Below are 19,501 nucleotides of genomic sequence, written 5' to 3'. Positions count from 1 at the left end.
GTCTCAGGAGCACAGTACCCCCCTACTATCTCCAAGCACCCCATTGCCAAAATCTCAATGTATGATTTTACAGACTTATTCTTGCAAATCAATCCACATAATTACTTGTTAAAAACATTTCTCTAACAATACCAAAATTGTAGCTTCTTGTCAAAGTGCCTCAGCTCCAAACAAGAGGAGGCAGATCACCCCCACCCAGTGCTTACTGCCACTATGACTCTTTTTCAAATTTCTGCGAAACAGCCAGATACAGACAACACATACACACACCGCACACACCTGGTCTATGTGTGTGGTTGGTGGCAAAGCCCCCTCTAGCTGCTGCAGGTAGTGGAAGAGTCTTTCCTCTAGTTTCTGGGCGTACTTCTCCCCATACTGCTCCTCCATTCGCTCCTATAAAACACTGAGAATTAGCACACTGCTCAAACATAAACTCATCAAACTACAGGTTTTGACTGGGTCTAAGGCCAACAGACCAGTGTTAGGGCGACACACGCTCTGTCAGTGAATGAGCAGGAAACACAATTGCTATGATGTTTGCTTTGTTCTTAACTCCTGAATGAAAACATGGCATATTCTTATATAGGGCCCGCATATAGGGCCATAAAGAGGGAGACGAAACTACGGACGGTGTGAAGTCGGAGTGTATTCTTACTCTGATGTAAGCCTCGCGAGCATCATTCCCAAAAACCAGCCTCTCGGCCAGTTGCTTGAACTCATGATGGCTTTTCCTCATCATGTTAAGGTCCCTTTGGCTCTGTGGAAGGAGAAGTGAGAGACAGGGACATTTAATGCACCCTATACTCTATTCAAAAACAACAATTAACACACTATACGCCACACAAAAATTATTTTCCATAAACTCTGCACTCCACACAAATAATATTTGACTCACACTGTGCTCCATACAAGCAACATGTATGTCATTCCATGCTCCACACAATTACACTGCAAACAAGTAACATTAATTTAATTTAAGCTTGGCACAAACACATAAATCACTCCATACTCATCGCAAAAAATAATTCTATACTCAAGCCAGGCTCGTTGATTCATTTTACTTTTAATTCATCGTATAATCTACCTGAATGTTCACCTGACCATAAAGGCCAGTGTTGGGGTACTACTGCTGTTCAGTGGCAGTGCCCCAACAGGGCATTGAACCAGCAACCTTTTGGTTACGAATGTGCTCCTTACTACTACGCTACACTGCCACCCTTGTTCAGTACCTATGGCTCACTGCAGTATTTTGAATGGCATCCTGGGCTACTTTATGAAATAACAAAACTCAGTGTAAGTAGCTGGTCAGACGTACACAATTTTCCCACCAGCTTCACATGGACCAATCAGTTAGCGAGCCTTTGGCATAACCAACCATACACTTTCCACAGGAATAATTTTCTAAATTCCCTTTTGAACAAATCTAAAATTACTGTCAAGATCCATCTATAAATTTTAATTGATGAGGCTGTGAGAGGTTAAACTGACAGTGCTTGAATTAGTTCCTCCTGAATAATCAATAAGCCACTGGCTAATTTATAAGAGGAGTTCAAATACCCCCTGGAAGAGAGACACAGAGTCTGCTCTCTGCTGCCCCCTGGTGAAGAGACAAAACATGTACTTACACATCCTTGATACAGAGGCAGGCTTCTGGGGAAGAAACGCTTTATCTTTGTGATGATACAGACCATGCCCTGGTTCTCGTTTAACATCCACATGATGATCTGGACCAGAACCAGTACAAATTACAAATATGAACACAGTTGCTCACCTTTCACACAAAGCATTTAACAACTTTTCAACCTCTGTCCATCATCATAACATTGTAAAAATTCTGCAAGCTCCACGCTATCTGGAAAGGGTCTGTCACACATCTAAAATTTGAATCAATTATTTACTTACAGCACAACTGTAATTTGATATGCTTCACCAGAAATCATTTTAAACTTTTACAGGTGTAAGCAGGTAACCATGACTGTTCAGTTGTTTGGCCATTCCAGTCACCCAGGTGACATGCAAAAGTTAGCAATTTTGTAAACTGCAGATGGGTATCACATTACCTGTGAACAGAGGGAGCCATCCAGATAATTTAAAGATCAGTGAATCTTTGCAGCATCTGCACAGCATGGTTTCACAAAACAAAAAAAACAAACAAACCTTTGGACAATAGAGGCAGAAACTTACAATGGTTTTGAGTCCAAACATGACTTTCATGTGTTGGGTGGGGGTAACTAGCTGTGGCAGCAGTTTATAGGTGACCTCCAGTAGCTCCAGCATGCTCTCAAAGTGTTTGATGTCTCTGGCCTTCACCACAGACCATGCCTCTGCTGCTGCTACGCGAAGGCTACACGGCTCTGCAACAGTGAGTGACTGCAATTCATCTTGCCCCCACATGGGCGGTGCCACAGCTGAGAGAACAAGGAAAAGTATATTGTGCATAATATAAAGGAAGTAGTTTGTTAGTTAGTTTCAGGCAGACATTGAGTGGAAGTGCTGAAATTGGGCAAGACTCCCAAACCACAATTCAGAACTTAACCATTATAAGGTACACAGGAAAACTGCTGCTAGATCAGGCCTTACAGTCAACTTCTGCCAGGAGCTGATTCGTTAGCTATGAGCAAAGGTTTTAAAATCTGATAATAGGTGCTGCTAAAATTTTAATATGTAGATGAAGTACTAGACTCGTTTTTCAATTAGTGTATCTATTTACCTAAATATATTCAAATTAATTTCATATCATACATATTTTGGGATGCATACAATACTTAACATTAAAGTTAACTCTCTCTCTAGGATGAGAAAGGAAAGGAGGAAAGCTACCGACAGCATATAGGAAAATACAGATATTTGAAGCAGTGTGCCGCCAGTACCCTCTACAATGTCCATTATTCGGTGTCTCCAGGCGTATTCTATAATCCACGCAGCAAGTGTAGGAATCTGCGAAGCGCACCTGATTTCCATCGGCTTCAAAGATATCCTTCTGTGCATCCCTTCGACACAAATCAATAAATTACGTTCCATTACATTTAAACGCCTCCCTACCGAATGTTTTACGTCATGTGTAGCTAAATAATGACGCCCCACAGTCATATATTAGCCATCTCATCTTCCCGCAGTTTGCTCCAATTGGCTAGCGCACAAGAACATGTTGTGGCAAGCCCCCCATCACGTGATCGAAGTAAGGTCAGGAAGTGGTACTGTATGTCAGCCATTTTAGGTGAGTCAGAGGTCACGTTTTAATAACACCGAGGGTGCTCAGGATAAAAATAATCTTTTTATACTGAAGAAGTGCCATCACACCACGGTGATTATTGGTAAGCGGCCGTCACGAGAACAACGATGCAAAGTATCGTCGATGGCAGCGAGCTAACCAGCTAGCTGTCGCTCTCTAAAGAAGTCACATTGAGATCTCCTGTTAGCAGGACAACGGTGACTGGAGTAGCAAGTTAGCTGGGTAGCTAGCTGCCAAGAAAGCATGGTAACGTTAGATAGTAACTGGCAAATTAACCAGATTACTGTGCACCTACATGCATTGCTTTGTGACTGTGTAATCTCAATCTAGTGAAAACCTGACATATCCGTTTAACATTATTCAGTCGTTAAAGGAAGGACAGCTGTAGCCAGTTTGTAAACTGGCGAGAGAGATCGACTGCAGATGTAAAAGTAGTGAAATCAGTGATCGGGAAAGCACATTACCAATCGCAGGTAGCTAAATACTATTTTTTGACGTCATGTGTCTACGGAGCTGCTGGGAGATGGAACTATGCTCATGAATGTGGTCACGACGGCTGGAGGAATGAAACGATAGATAAAACATGGCAAAACCTAGCTGTATTGTAGGATTACTTTTAATTTTGCTTTACGACCAAAAAATTAAACAGGTACTTGCAGTCCAAAGCTATTGTATAAACACACACTTGGTCAGGTTTGGTGGATCACTTGGTTTATTTGGGTTATTCTTTTAGTCTGGGTATATCTCTGACATTTTGTCAAATGACAAAACGATTTGCAGATGAGAAGGCTGATGAATGCTTGAAGAAATACAGTCCTAAGGTCTTCCTGACGGTTGATCATTATTAAAATAAATTGTATCACTGAACAGCTGACTGCAGAGAACTGTTTTCTCGGTCAGGCCATGAAAGCATACCTTTACCTGTGGAGTTGGTTATGTGCAGAGAGGAGACCTCACCCTCTGACCACTTTGATCCTCTCCTGTAGGTGGTTCGGAGCTGAAGGTGGGGCTGTGACCACACCCAGCCATGAACAGGACCCTGTGGGCCTGCACCCGGCTACCTTGGGCCTTGAGGAGATGCACTGTCACGCTCCCTGGCACCTGCGCTGCCCCCCGGTGGCGTACCTCCGCTCTCTCCGTCCTCCCTAGGACACACTCCTCTGACGTCAAGGTGCGCTCCTACCTGCAGTACCTGAAGCGGAAGATCCGGTCGCCCCCGACGCCGCCCTACAGCCACGTGTGCCAGGTGGGCGACCCGGTGCTGCGCGGGCGGGCGGCGGAGGTGGACCCGGCAGCGGTGCGTGGGGCCGAGGTGCAGCGGGTGATCGCCACGCTGGTGAAGGTGATGCGGCGGCTGGAGTGCGTGGGCCTGAGTGCCCCGCAGATCGGCGTCCCGCTGCGCATCCTGGCGCTGGAGTACCCCGAGCGCATGCTGCAGGACAGCTCGCCCGCCGCCCGGGAGGCCCGGGGCCTGGCGCCCATCCCGCTGCGCGTCTTCATCAACCCCCGGCTGCGCGTCTGCGACGGCCGCACCGCCACCTTCCTGGAGGCCTGCGAGAGCATCTCCGGCTTCTCTGCCTGCGTGCCACGCTACCTCTCCGTGGAGGTCACAGGTGAGTGAGCTGGGTGACACCTCATCCAGTAATGAATACAGCCTCATCCATGCACTCTTTTAGATGCCCTCACATGATTCACGAAAAAAAGACATAACCATTCATGAAGAATATGTAGGCTGAAGTATCTTATTAAGATGCAAGTCGTTCTTCAGTGTGAACTGACAAGGAAAAACAAAATTTAAGAGCAACAAAATCTGACTTTAAAGTTGGGGAGTGTGTACTTATCCTTGCGGTGACCGTGTCAGTCAGTCAACTGCAAACAGTTATCACTCCCAGTTAGGTTTTTCATGTTCTAGTATCGAATTCCAGTCCATCATCCGACGTTGTGTCTTGTAGAGATTGCAGGTACAACCTCTCCCCTGTCTATAGCTTTGGTAGTTACTGTTACCCATTAGCTTTTATTGTATCTGTGTTGTACTATTGCTACAATCATATAAAACATACTTCATATTAACTTAGCACTTTGCTGTGAGTTGATATGTAATGAATTCATATTTACATTTACATTTACATTTATTTATTTAGCAGACGCTTTTATCCAAAGTGACTTACAAAAGTGCATACAGTATCTTATCTTAGGCATTCCACATTAGAACCAGAACTTGCTCTCAGTTTTCCTCCATGTTCCAAATGTGTGTTAAATGCATTTTCGCAGGGCTGAATGAGAAGGCAGAAACGGTTACCTGGCAGGTGAGTGGCTGGCCGGCGCGGATCCTGCAGCACGAGATGGATCACCTGGATGGAGTTCTGTACATCGACCGCATGGACAGCCTCACCTTCACCAACATACACTGGGCAGAGCATAACGAGTGACCGCATGGACCACGTGGTCACCGATACCTTTCCCAACATACACTGGGCAGAGCATAATAAATGATCCCATGGACCACACGGTCAGCAGCACATTTACCAGCATAAGCTGGGAAGAAGACTATAAGGACTGTGTGATCATCTGCACCTTCACCAACATCCAATAGGTGGCACACAATGAGGGTCAGCCTCAACCACACAGTCAGCATACTGGACTGAGTATGAATGAGCCATTAGTACAGCAAGAGGAATCCACCTTATCCCAAGACCATCAAACTGTTTTTGTTTGCGATGCCATGATTGCTTTGAATGTTTCTGTGCCCGAATGAATGAAAAATACATCACAAATCTAGGCAGCTCCAGGGCTGAGGGTTTGTGTGTGTTCTTGTAAAGGCAACCTGTGTGTTTGCTCACCGTAAAGACTTTGTGAGGGGTGGTGAATTGCTACCGTTGAAAAGATGGAAAAAAATACATCAAAATACAGACAACCTATTATTGCAGCATTCATCTTTACTTCTAAAATCTCACATCCCTGACCGTGGTGCGCTAGGTAAATGGTGTTGAATTTTTTTGTACTTACTTTTCCACACTCAGTTTTAATATCCACCATTTGAGGAGGCTGCGCAGTCTATGTCAATTCAATGCATTCTTCATGACAGAGGGAGAGACAGTGGCTTTTGGTGGACTTCACAACACACCTGCCCTCAGAAAGAGAAGTTCAGAGGTCACCACTGTAAGGAGTGTTCCAGTCCATTACGAACAAGTTAAGGAGTCCTGTTGATGAGTGCTACATTCCCTGTTCCTCCAGAATCTACATTCACATTTAGCTTTACACAGGAGCTTAGAGGTACTCATCGTCCAGAATATCTCATGGCAAGAACTTTGGCACTTTTGGCAAGTGTAATCGAGATTGAAATATGCTATGTTGCATAATTTATAGGGCTGTTTTGTGTTGCATAAAAAAGCAGGGCGGTGATCTGTTAATTAGTGAAGTAGCCATGCCAACATTATAGTTATTTGAGAACTGCCAGGAAGCAGTTTGCTAACCACATTTCTTATGAGCAAGCTTGGTATGATTTCATATGCTGCCTCAATCCCTGTCTGATCTTGTTAAAAACTGTCCCAGAGTTTTCATCAAAATTCCATATTGAACAAATCACTTTTCATCAACACGAAATGGGTGGAACATCATTTATTTGTCATTGTATGTTTACTAGCAACAAGTTGAACCAGTCAGCATACATTAGTATGGAGCACAGCAGCATGAAATGGAGATTCCAGTGACGGATCACTTTTTCAGAGCACTGTGAAACTGCAAAATGCTCTCATGCAGATTTTGATTCAGTTCTTAAAGCCTTCACACTACAATTGAAAAAACAGTTCCAAATTCATCCACCAAGAATGTCTGTGTAACTTTATGTCATATCCTGTAAAGCTCAGCTCAATCTTCTGGCCTACAGAAGATTAAACATGGTTGATTTATTTCCCCCAGCTGTTGAATTTGTTCTAGACTTGTTCCCTCATTGTTCTGGACAGGACTTTTGCAGGTGATTTGAGTTTTAGTTTAAGTTTTAGCCTAAGGCCAAGCAGATCACATAGCCTTTGATCGTCCTGTAAATATCCTGCCACACAGACAGACACACAGTCCCACAGCCCCACTTGCCCACAACAGGTATCCCATAACCCCCATCTCCCTGTACCACATATTTCACATTCTGCGAAAGAGGGCTCTTTGGTACATAAAGCCAAATTTTTACATGATTAATCAAACTCGTATCTCCCATTTAAAACACAGGTTTATTGAAAATGAACTATTGTAGAAGGAACACTAGGGTAGTCAGCCAGTTTCCTGCTCTTCTCACAGACATTTAACAGGTAACAGTGTGTGTGAGAGGAGAGTCAGCTTTTCACTTTTTCCTGTCCTGGTGTTGACTGGTGTGTATGTAGCTCCAGTGCTGAACGGGGGTGTGGGATCACACCTCTGAGGAGATAGGACGAGGCTGGCCGCAGACACAGTAAAGCGGGTCTCTGTACCAGCAGTCCTTGCAGCATTCAGTACCACAGTACCAACACAGGATTTGTGGAGTGTTTCGGCAGCCCTGCTTGGCTGTGCACCCACCGAGCCGGTTGACTTCATGTCGCTTCTGGCACAACCTCCCATCGTGGCAGTCGAGAGAGTGGAAGACCCTGCATGTGTGGCAGGCCAGCTCTGATAGGGCAGATAGGGCAAATGCACACTTGTGCAGGGTGAAGGGCTCTGGGCGGTGGCTGGCTCCGGCAGGCAAGCTTGTAGAGGTGAAGCAGGATGAAGCTCCTGGCAATGAGACATTGCTCTTCCCAGACTTGGTCTTTTCCAAGAAACTGGCCCCATCCTGCAGTGTCGTTGAAGCCTTTCCCTCTCTCTCATGCGGGTCTGTATCACTGACAAGGCAGGTACTATGTCCAGCCATCCTACACCTTTCCAGTATGTGGCAGTCTGTGTGGATCATCTGGCACTGCTCGCACTTATAGTTAAACAGAGCAGAGGTATTGAAACAGTGACAGAGCTGACTCTGCCCCTGTGACATGCCTGCTCTGGCATCTCCAGAGATCTTGGAGTCATTTCGTAACCCACCTGCTCCCCGGGGGTGCTCAGCCGACTCGCGGCTAGCCCCTGACCCCGCAGAGCTAGTCCCAGTCAGCTCATAGTTCAGTATAGAAACGCAGACCCCCTTTTTTTGTGTGGCAGTACTGCTGCCCCCTGCAGCCTGAAAGGAGTCACTGCAGAACTTATTTGAATTCTCTTTGTAGTATGAGACTATGGAAGTCTCCGCCAGTCCTTCTGCCCCTCTCTCCCCGTTGCACGCTTGCCCCTCTGCAGTGTAGAGGTCCAGGTCTCCCTCCAGAGGTGACATCTTGTCTTCTCTATACCCTCGCCTCGTTACTTCCACCTTCCCCTGCAGGTTCTCCAGTGCCCTCCGCAAGCTGTGGCCCTTCTGCCTCTCCTCCACCAGGTGGCGCTCCACAAGCACTCCCCCACCCAAAGTCGCAGCGGCTGATGACAGCATTTGACATTCGCACCGCGCAGCAAAGAATGCACACGCAAAGCCGAGCAGGGTGGCTGGTGGGAGGAGTGGGGCTAACAGCTCCAACTCCTCCCCCGTAATCCGGTATCCCAGCAACCCAAACAGGTTGTCCACCTGTTGCTTCGAGAACGCTGGCCTGATCAGGTGTGTGAACATGCCTGAGAACATCTGGAGAGAAAGAGACAGAGGGAGGTTTCATAAAGGCAAGAACACCACCAAATGCATAGAGTAACTCATTTAAACCTTAAATATAATGACATTTTGAAAGAATACACACACAGACAAACCCGTCAGGGAAACAGAAGAAACCCTCAATCAAAACCAGCTCTAGGACAACTCTGAAAACATTAAGCAATTTAGCCATACTTAAATTACTTAATCTAGTATTGAGTTCTGATGAGTGTCAACAGTAATCTGTTTAGATTATAATATATTCTACAAATACAAAGTGTAGACTAATATGTATAGATTATGATATAATCTATAGGTATAAAATCTAAATTATAATTAAATGTATGTGCACAAACAGTAGATGTGCAGTGAGAATTGGCAACAAAAGACAGAGAACTTCAACTAGGGACATAGCGTGAGGCAGGGCTGCAGTCTGGGTCCAGTGCTGTTCAATATTTATATAAAGTCAGTGGTGCAGTCGGAAACAGAATGCAGCTCCTGGCCTTAAACTACATTACACAGAAGTTAAATGTCTGGTTTACGCAGATGACCTGGTTTGGCTGTCCCCAACAGAACAAGGCAGAATCCGGCTCAATTTTGAGGAGTACTGACCTGCACCCTGGTAGTAAACTTGTAGAAGACAACGGTAATAATCATAGAAAACATACAAACACATTACCCTTTACTGTAGGCAGACGTGCCCTGGTAAACAGGTCTTGAAGTTGACTATTTAAATAACCCATATTAACATACACCAGGCTCAGGCCAGCTCTGATTTCATTCCATCACGCATCACAATAAACCACACTATGCTGCAATCGTGGCATATCTCTGTCAGAGAAACAATGCGGTGATTGTTGCTGACCAAGTACAGGTTCTGAGACCACAGCCTGGGCATTGACAATGGCTGATACAAAAATCATCATTGCTAAAGGGGGAAAAGCTATAGGGTGACTGTGAGAGGGGCAAGCTGAGACAGAGGTGGGCTTCTTCATTCACAGTGGAAAAACACTTCAAACTAAGGAATTCTATATTTTGCTGAATTTCAGTGATGCCTCCTCCCCCTTCACTGGTGGAGGGACTCGCAGCACCACTGGCTGCTTGGTATGTGGCAGCGTGCCACAGCCCAGGGGACAATGTGGGCAACTAGGGCATCCTAAAATGGATCATTACAGATGCCATCATCATTACTCTTATTGCAACTGCTGTTAACATCCCTACAATTATTGCCATTATCATTATAGAGGAAGAGGGAGAAGAAGAGAAGGGTTTTTAAGGGCTATTAAAAGCAATACAGATTTGTATGCTTCATACATAAACAGAAAATTTGGCAGCTGCATGAAATGACAATGCACCCATTAGCCTTCACTGCACTATAGGGTATGTTTAACATGCAAAAAAACATTTCAGAATGCAGAACTGCAGTGGCAGATTTTGACTGTCTAATGCAGGGGTTTTTAATCCTGACCCAGTGGGACTCAATGTGTCTGCAGGCTTTTGCTCCTATTGTGCTAAAATAATGCACTTTGATTAGGCTGTGAATTGATACTGATCTGGATCTGAACACTTCTTCATCTGCTACATGCAATTTGAAAAAAAAAAAGTATGACATTGGAGGAGTGTAAAAAATACAAATTTTTTCAACTTTTTTTTACAGCTTTGTTCCATTAAGCTTAACTGAGACAGAATTCCCATATGTAAAGGCCAGGTATTAAAAAAAAAAAACAAGCACTTAGAATAAATTTAACCCTATGATCAAGGTTCATAGCTGCCTGTGTCAACCGTCAACAGAGCCTACAAGTTGACTTTGTACCGCAGCTTGCAAAAAATACTGATTCGTGAATTATAACTGTAACATGGTTCACATCACATCATGGTTCACATCCATATACAAGTACACAGTAGAGCTGAAATAACATTTCCCTGGAACCCATGGTGCTATATTCAGTGACTGAATGTGGCACCATGGGTCCCAGGGAAAGGTTATTTCAACCCTACTGTATACTTGTATATGGATAGGCTGACAATAAAATCTCTCTTGACTCTTGATCAACACACAGACACACACACACACACTCACATAGACACACCTTTATAACTCTGTACTCCTTCCTCCAGGGACACAGGTACAGGTTGAGGGCGGCTCGCTCCAGAACTTCAAAGGCCTTGGCGAGCATCCCCAGCCCCGGAGACATGGTGGGCGAAGCGAGCCCCCCTGTAGAGTGGCCCCAGCTGGGCGGAGCCTGGAGCGAGGCCTCCATCACAGCCAGGGGCTGCAGGCCCAGGGGGGCGTGAACGTTCTGGGCGTCTCCCTCCCTCAGAAGCCTCTCCAACACCTCGCAGAGCGCCGCATCCTGGCACACAAGGTCCCCATCTCCCTGCACTACCCTCCGTTCCAGGCTGACCCGGTAATCCTCACACACTCCCCCACTGCTGGGTCTCCCCAATGTGTTCATCCTGGTTAACACAAAATAGAAAGGAGGGGGGGGGGGGGGGGGGTAAGAGGAGAGTACAGCACACAAACAGGACAGATAGCAACCCAGAGACTACCTGAGATTCACAGGTGAGCAACAAGACAGAGACATGAACTTCTCCTATGCTGTCAGATCAGCTCAATACCCCCCAAGACATTTCTACTTCAATAACATTTATTTTATGTATTTCTCAGCAGTAAATTATTGCTTTTGAAAGTGTTTTGAAAGTTATCTGTTTGTTTCAAAATGTCTTCAAATATGGCCTAAAAATTACACAAAACAAAAGGCGTTCTTTTAAAAGGACAACGCACGAGTTAAATCCTCTCTCCTTCAGTACCAGGAGGCGAAAATTCCCCACCGTCTGCTCAAAGTCATCGGCTCTACAGCGCCGCTGAAGAGCCTGCCACAAAACAGCTGGGCACGTGAAAGTGAAAGTAGCAAATAAACACAAAAATTCACTTTAATATCCTTTGCCATTAATAAACTGACTTGAATTGGTATTATATACATCGTTGATATCGTTGGCACTGTCGTCACTGCTGTATAGCTATATTTTGTTAGGCTGTCTTGGTAAAGTTATATTGTTAGCGCGTTAGCAAGCTAGCTACGAGCAACGCATGTGGCTACAACATAAACATTTGAAAAGTGTCAAAAACGTACCTAAGTAAAAAAAAACGTATGACCTGGGCCTTTCCCTGTGTCACTTGCTCCGTTGACTTCACGCAAGATTTCGATCTTCACTGTTCAGCTGACTCACTGGAGACTGGATCCGAAACTTCACCGATGAAACCCAATATACTTGCTAGCTAGAGCTATTCTTGACTTCTGACCCAAGCTTGTTTCAATGGCTAAAATCTGCTATCTGATTTTTATGTCAACAGAATCTTGTTAATTTGTTTGTTTCCTTTTAAGGATTTTCAACCAGACAAACTTGAGATATCTAGCGAAACTTGCTAGCGAGCTACCAAACTCCAGCGAGCGACACTTCCTAATCGTTCACCAACAGTAGGCTGCTTTTAGTGACGTAGGGGGGGGGGGGGGGGGGGGGGGGTACCGGATTACTTCACGGTTTTTAAAGATGAAGTATTATTAACAACCTGAAGATATACATTCATGGGGAAAAATCATTTTTACAAAAAATATTTGACTCAATGGATGAAATCCAACAAGTGAAAACAAAATCAAGGCCAATTCAGCCAGTTTGAATATATCACATCTGGCAACTTCTCTGGACGACAGTTCAGCAACATTTCCTGACACGTGCAATACTGTTTGGGAATGTAAGTAGTGTTTGAACGCACCCAGGCCCGGTGCTATGGGGGTACTTAGGGGTGCACTGCACGGCCAGACGGACCTCAGTGCACCCCGGCTGTCTCCTTATATCCCGATGTCTACATAGTGTTTATGACTTTTTGTGCACCTCCGTGGATTGCAATTTCACCCCCTGTATTTTCTCCTGGCGCCGAGCCTGTAAGCACCCACAAACGAATACAACCCCGAAATTGCTGGGAATGGGTGTATTAGTACCACAGAAATTAGGATGACAGTTGTTTCTGTACGGTTGTCACGACACGCTTTCATTTGTTGTTTCTTAATATTTTACTTTTGTGTTAAAAGTTAATTACGTCCCAGACGGAATGTTTTTAGCATTTTAGATACTTCTAAGTGAAGTCATTAGGGTTTTTTTTTATCGTATTACGGTACTCTTTACAATACTTATTAATTTGATCCCCACAAAATAAATCGCGTGACTACTGCAACAATGCAATGTTCTGCTACAGGACTGTCGTACTCCTGCAACACCACTGGGTGGCGATAAAGGCGTTCATGTGTATTTCTGGACAGCAATTACACATTTCACACGTGCTTATTTACTTATTTCAGCGAGATTTATCGGTGTATGTAAATTCTTACTTTCTGGTGTGTGCGTGGTATACTGCAATGCAGTCAAAGTTTATTGGATAAATTGAAATCAAGTGGAAAATGAAATGGAACGAGGTGCTCCTTTGATGCGTTGTGACAGCAATAAAGCATTGAACAATATTCTCTATCTCGATCTGGACTTTCCTCCCCCTATGTTTCCTCACGACTTCACAGCATGCTGTTCCATATGTCTTTTTTATTTTTATTTATTTATTTTTTTTAATCGGAGGAACTCAAGAGAGAGAGGGCATATTCGTAATTTGCAACACATGTCGATATTATTACGGGGAAATATCCTGTCATCCACCTGCTACTCTTGTGTGCAAAAGTAAGTTTTGAAATTCCAGTACTATAGATATTTAGATTATTAAATACACGCTCTGCGCAATCTGTGGAGAAGCGTGTTGTGTCCTTACCTGATGTGGGCGGGGTTTGGGTGACTGTCAGTGACACAAGGGCGTGACTTTAGCGCTTGCAATCCATTTAAAGCGCCGGACGCACCACGTTCACAATGTTCATCCCGCACAAACTTTAGCGTCCGCGCGCATCTATAAGTGTCTGCCCTATTGCTCTTATTCCATAACGACTTAGACCTCTGGAATTTGTCGAGATGTCAAATTCGGACCGAGTGGTGTTAGCGCTTGGCGGAGCTGGCACTGTGGGTTCCGGAATAGTGAAAGCGTTTCTGGATAGAGGTAAGGAGGAGATGGGGTGAGGCAGAGGGCACCGGAGTTCATACCGGCACGGCGCAGTATACTCAACCATAAAAGTGTACCAATGCATATTTTATATTGGTAATGGTACCATCTGTATGTCTGACGTGTCTTCATTTGTTCAGCTATTAATCATAAATCATTATGGGTGAAAACTGGCACTCCATAAGTACATGCCAACTTATATGCCAGGTATGCAACTGTCGTCACTGCGTCTGTATTTTAGATGTGAACAACTTTCAATTGTTCTGTATTCACCAAGGTAACACTATACCCTCAGCTTAGTTGGGTGTTCTGCGCATTGCGTGCGGCGGATTGCGCGGGCGGAGGGCAGTGCCCTGTGTGTTTCTGGGTTCGATGTAACCTGGGAATGAACTGCTCTTCATAAAAAGATGCTGGGTCATCACCGAGCCCGAGGCGAAGAGAACGGTGGGTGAGGGCGAGGGCAGGACAAGGCAGATTGACTCCGTTTTGCATTCGTGAAGTAAGCATTTATGAATCGTTCAGACAGGCCTAGTGCGAATATTTGGATAGAAGGTCTCTCTCAGACTTCAGTTGTACTGGCAGTAATCGCTGTCTAGTTGGTCTGAAATAATTTATTAAAAAAACACCTGTCAGTTATTGATACACAAATATCTTTTGTACCGCACAGAAGGTATAATATTAAAGCATGCGTTTAAAAAGGAATCCAGAATGAGCATTCGATTCCTAGGTCCAAGATTTTTTGATAAGGCGTGAAAACTGTCTCTTTGTGCCTGACAACGGACAACGCGTCAAAAAATTAATAGAGGCGCTTTGATTCCTAACGTTGCTAGAACAGAACATGTCACCCCAAGACTGCACTTTGAAGTAGTCAACAAATGCATACATTCAGTTATAAAAACTCCTTGTAAAAGCATCTCCGCATCTTGCGCGTACAGCTTCGAGCTGTATTTGTTACCTAATTTTTTACCTAATCTCTGTGTGGGTCTAATTTTAAATTTTAAATTTTACATTTGCCATGCATGCTGCCTGATATTCGTGGCTTTTAGGCGGTGTGACATGTGTGTATCTCCTAATGAAAATCTAATGGGAGAAGAAGTCTCAAGGAGAGTGAGTCTTATATTAGAGAAACACATCGCAATGTTCAGGTTTTTCAGCAAGAAAATTGTGCAGCCGCAGGGCAATCGACACAGAAAGATTCAAATTACTCTTGATGATTTGCGGTTATGTTTAAATTCTTCGTTTTCCCCTGTGGCCATTCAAATTGCACGTTTTTTTTCAGATATGAGTATAGCTCATTTAGTTGAACGTATGTGCATGTGATAAGTAGATATGTAACATATGTGTGCTTATTGATGTGTTTAGGCTTCAGGGTTGTGGTCATCTCCAGAGACAGTAACAGACTAGAGAAGCTGAAGGGCTTTGTCTCCCCGTCCACCAAAGACAGACTTATCACACTGGTGGGGAATGTAGGTAAGAGAGACCGCCCTTTTGCACACAGACACATGCATACACACTCCCTCTTCTAGCGATATTGTTCATTCCTAAATGTAAAGTATACATGAGAGCTGGCTCCAAACATGGAGCTGGAAACATGTTTTTCATTGTGACAAAAAAAGTCCCTCTCTGTCTACATCTCTCTCATCCTCCTTGCTGCATTGTTCTATCTATCTCTCCATCCCTCTCTCTCCCTCTCTGTCTCTCAGGTTCGGAGGAGGAGGTGGAGGCAGCGAAGCAGGCTGTGCTGAAAGCTGTGGGGAAGGTGACGGACATTGTGTCCTCTCTGGGGTTCAGCTGGTGGCAGGGCGGACCGCCCCACACTCAGACCCTCAAAGAACTGCACTGGGTGAGTTCTCAGCCAGTCGTATCTCCTCATCCTCGTAACGCTCACACATCCACAGCTCCTCCTCTTCCTCTCACAAGGAAACTTCACAGGTGTGATTTCTCCCGTGATTTATTTTCTCTCTCTCTCCTTCCTTACCCACTTTTCTCTGCTCCTCCCCATCCACACTCTTCCCTTCTCCCCCTTTCTTCCTCACTCCTTCCTTCCTTTTCGTTCTCTATTTCCTCTCCACACTCCTACTACAGGTGCTGGAGACTCTGATTCTTAGCACCTTTGTGTCTTGGAAAGCCTTTTTTCCTCTGGTGAGAGATGACCCCAACAGCACCTACACCTTCATCACAGGTCAGTTCAGCAGTACCTCTGTTCAACTTCTTAATGCTACATGACTCGCCATATGACCGTATATCAAAGTTCTGTAGCTCTGTAGAGCTCTGTAGTGATTGAAGAGGTGATTTGACATGTTGTGTTGTAGGGGGTGCTGGTGAGAAGTTGTTGATGCCGGGGACGGGGTTCCTGACAGTGGGTGCGGCTAGCGCGCTGGCGTTCTGCCAAGTGCTGCGGGAGGAGTACCCGGATGTACCCTGCAAATTCAACCAGGTGAGTCCCAAACCCAAAATGGCAACATCTGCAATGCCTGCATACAGGTCAACTGCATCACCTGCATACCTCCATCTTTAACCTTCAGCCCTGCTGCTAGACCTTTCTTATGGCTCATCCCCCTCTCACACACACACACACACACACACACACACACACGCACACACTCACAAACATAAACACTCGCACACAAACACACATGGGAACACTTCATTATCTTAATTGGTAACACACCTTGTGAGAGATTAGTTTACCAGTGGATGCTGTTTTGTGGAAAGTGGTCATTGCACGGTGTTATCATCGGAACCGCCTCTTCCATTTCAGGTGAAGATCAACACAGGCGTGGCTCCCCCAGAACGCATGGCCCCTGGCTACCTGAACCACGTGGATCTGGGAGAGGCAGTGGCCGCGCTGGTGGAGAGAAGGACCAGCTCACACACTGTCTTCACCGTGAATTCCCCCGCTGACCTCAAAACCATTCTCCTGGAGGACAATATGTAGATCCCCCCTGCCACACCCTCAGCTCCTCAAGGCCAACTTAAAAACCCTGCTTTTTTGGGGGGGTAAATGAAAAGACCTTTCCCCCATTGCCCAGCACTGCACTACAATGCCATAAACACCCTGGCCCCGCTCTCCTGACACCACCCTCCCTGGCTCCGTACAGAACTCCGCCCACAGGGGCAGCCAATTATATCATCAGCCTGCAGAGTTAGAATTGTTTTATGACGATGTATCTCCACACCTAGCACAGTGGAATCATGGGAAATGAGTCTCAAGTCTTCAGTAAAGAGACCTGATCTGAAGTGGTGTTTATGTGGATCAAAGGTTGTACCGGCCAACATTAAATCTGGGTGCCAATTCTAGCTGTTAAGTGGACAAGGCTGTGTTCGGCAGGCATGACAATGTGGAAGAATCTAATGAATTAGAAGAACACAGAAAGCACTAGAGATTGAATTAACCAAGGTTCTGACAAACAAAAGGCATTCAAATTAAAAGGAACAAAGTTGCACACAATTAATCTCCAATGTAAATTTAGTCTTTTACTCTTTAGCGTTTCGTCACTACTCTGCCTTCAGCAGGGAGATGTTTTCACAACTGAAATTAACCATTTTTAAACCACAACACAGGTAAATCACAATTAATTTGCATATTGAAATAATTAATGCATACCTGTATAGTACGCTCATCGTATCTGCCTGAAGATAGTACTGTATTGAGAAAAATTGACAATGACATCATGAGGTTAGATAAGTGTTGGCTGCCCTTGAATTGGCCACGGCTGCTTACAGACACGGTATGTTGAATACTCCTGTAGTGGTCTTCCTGTAGCAGCTCCTAAGAATCAACAGTTGTCCAATTCCTGCAACCAAACCCTCAGATTCAGCAGTGAAGCGTTTTCACCTTCCAGCCACTGTGAGAACAAAGCTTTTGGTTCCTGGCTGGATCTCCTCAGTGAGGCCCTGCCATGCTCATAAGCATAGAAATGCACCCGAAATCACTTTACCCCTAAAACCCAGGTGCATGTGATCAGTTGTAGTTTCATATTACGCCCCAACACGGTTCTCCAGTCAGTGATGTAACCTCTCCCTGCTTTCTTCCGCTGATGGTACAGTTGTTATTTTATACTCGTTTGCATGTCTCAATAAAAGCCATTTGCAAGGAAAGAAAGAAGGTTTGTGTGGTCCCTCACTCACGAATTAAGCTGTAATGTTTTCAGCATGTTGCCCTTGTTGAAGCCGGTGCTGTCAGCGCCAACATAAAACATGTCCATTCAGGAACACGACGGCAGTGTGCCTAGACCGGTGACTCCAGGAGTGTGTGTGTGTTTTTGGCACATTTATGCGCGTGTGTCTTCGGCCACACTGTGATTTGAAGAAGGTGAGAGGGGTGGTGGTGGTGGGGGTGCAACTAGTGGGCAAGTGAGTGTTGAGTGGCGCAGTTAGCGGGTGAGCAAGTGGGTGGGCGTTGCGTGGTAGCTATGTAAATAAACCAAAGTTCCCACCACTGTGTCCCAGGGTTGGAATAGGTTGGTTGGGGGGGGGGGGGGGGGGTAGCGTGACTCCTTGTCCTAACAGCCCATCTTATCTGTATCTAATTATGCAGCCTGACCCTAAAACAACACGGGCAGAAGTGGAGTATTGAGCACGGAGTGGAGGGGGTATTGTCCAAAGCCAGAAATGCTGAACTGATAGGAGAAAAACCGAACAGAGAGGCCTCTTTGTTCTCCTGTGTTTATTGTTCCATCTGTTATTTGTGTATGTAGATGGCATATTTGCCATGCCTATAAAACAACCTGAATCGAATAGTAACCACACAGGCGCACACAAAGACCTTCTATAGCAAGGGGGCAGAAATGAGGAGGGTGGGGGGTACGGGAGGGGCTGTTAGTTGGTTTTGTGTAATTGTGTCAGCTCACGGCCCAATTAGGCCAGATTCGAAAAAACAACAGGAGGTCCTCACCATCCGTGACCCCCGTCTCTCTCTCTCACACACACAGGCGCGTGCGAGCACACACACACAGTACACACATCACTGCTCTCTTTCTCACACATGTAGTCGCATCTCTCCGCTCTGCCCCAATTCAAACCTATAACAAAGACTCAAGCATCAGTGTGTGAGTGTGAGAGGAGGACAGAGAAACGTGGAGGTATGTGAGTGGCAAGGGGAGATGTACTTCCAGACAGCTTAGACTTTATTGAAAAGATTTAGCAGGAATGACAACATTTTCACCAATGCAGGAGCCCTTCATGAGATAACCTTAGGACTGTTGCTGCCATGAGAGTAGTCATTACATGAGAGATTGTAGCTCTGAATCACACAGAGCAAGCATCCGTGCTGGACTGGTCAGGTGGTAGGCAAGGTAAATACGTGGAGAGGTATAGGGTGGGAGCCAGGAGGATCAGGGCCTCGGAGAGCGGGAGAACAGGCCAGCATAACTGGGTCAATATCAACCACAACCACAACTGGGTGGTTCCAGGCAGCAGCAATATGCGCCACATAACCTCTGTGGCACAAGAAGTGAAACTCCTGCCCTTTGCAGACAATCTGGCTCCACAGATCAGGCAATGAGGGCTA

General features: G+C 45.3%; 3 protein-coding genes across 4 annotated transcripts; 2 read left to right on the top strand and 1 right to left on the bottom strand.

Annotated features, from left to right (window-relative positions):
- The first annotated feature begins 3,227 nt into the window (after positions 1-3,227).
- Positions 3,228-6,137, top strand: pdf (peptide deformylase, mitochondrial). Of its 2 annotated transcripts, none has more exons than XM_036544444.1 (3): positions 3,228-3,314; positions 4,219-4,845; positions 5,504-6,137. In XM_036544444.1, exons 2-3 carry the CDS (start codon positions 4,260-4,262, stop codon positions 5,659-5,661), a joined length of 744 nt encoding a protein of 247 aa, XP_036400337.1. In that variant the 5' UTR covers positions 3,228-3,314; positions 4,219-4,259; the 3' UTR covers positions 5,662-6,137. The 2 variants fall into 2 exon arrangements, with proteins under 2 accessions (XP_036400337.1, XP_036400338.1); XM_036544445.1 differs by lacking the exon at positions 3,228-3,314 and adding an exon at positions 3,429-3,478.
- Positions 6,138-6,842: 705 nt separating this feature from the next.
- Positions 6,843-11,350, bottom strand: spata2l (spermatogenesis associated 2-like). Its single transcript, XM_036544231.1, has 2 exons — positions 10,985-11,350; positions 6,843-8,891 (listed from the first exon to the last, which is right to left on the bottom strand). Exons 1-2 carry the CDS (start codon positions 11,348-11,350, stop codon positions 7,632-7,634), a joined length of 1,626 nt encoding a protein of 541 aa, XP_036400124.1. The 3' UTR covers positions 6,843-7,631.
- A 2,483-nt stretch (positions 11,351-13,833) lies between these two features.
- On the top strand, positions 13,834-17,514 carry si:dkey-238o13.4 (uncharacterized protein LOC560780 homolog). The gene is made up of 6 exons (XM_036544470.1): positions 13,834-13,986; positions 15,352-15,459; positions 15,693-15,832; positions 16,075-16,171; positions 16,302-16,426; positions 16,751-17,514. The coding sequence occupies exons 1-6, from the start codon at positions 13,902-13,904 to the stop codon at positions 16,925-16,927; spliced, it is 732 nt and encodes a 243-aa protein (XP_036400363.1). The 5' UTR covers positions 13,834-13,901; the 3' UTR covers positions 16,928-17,514.
- The last annotated feature ends 1,987 nt before the right edge of the window (positions 17,515-19,501 follow it).

The sequence above is a fragment of the Megalops cyprinoides genome, chromosome 13 (genome assembly GCF_013368585.1).
Source record: "Megalops cyprinoides isolate fMegCyp1 chromosome 13, fMegCyp1.pri, whole genome shotgun sequence".
NCBI lineage: Eukaryota > Metazoa > Chordata > Actinopteri > Elopiformes > Megalopidae > Megalops > Megalops cyprinoides.
This window is presented reverse-complemented; position numbering and strand designations above follow the sequence as displayed.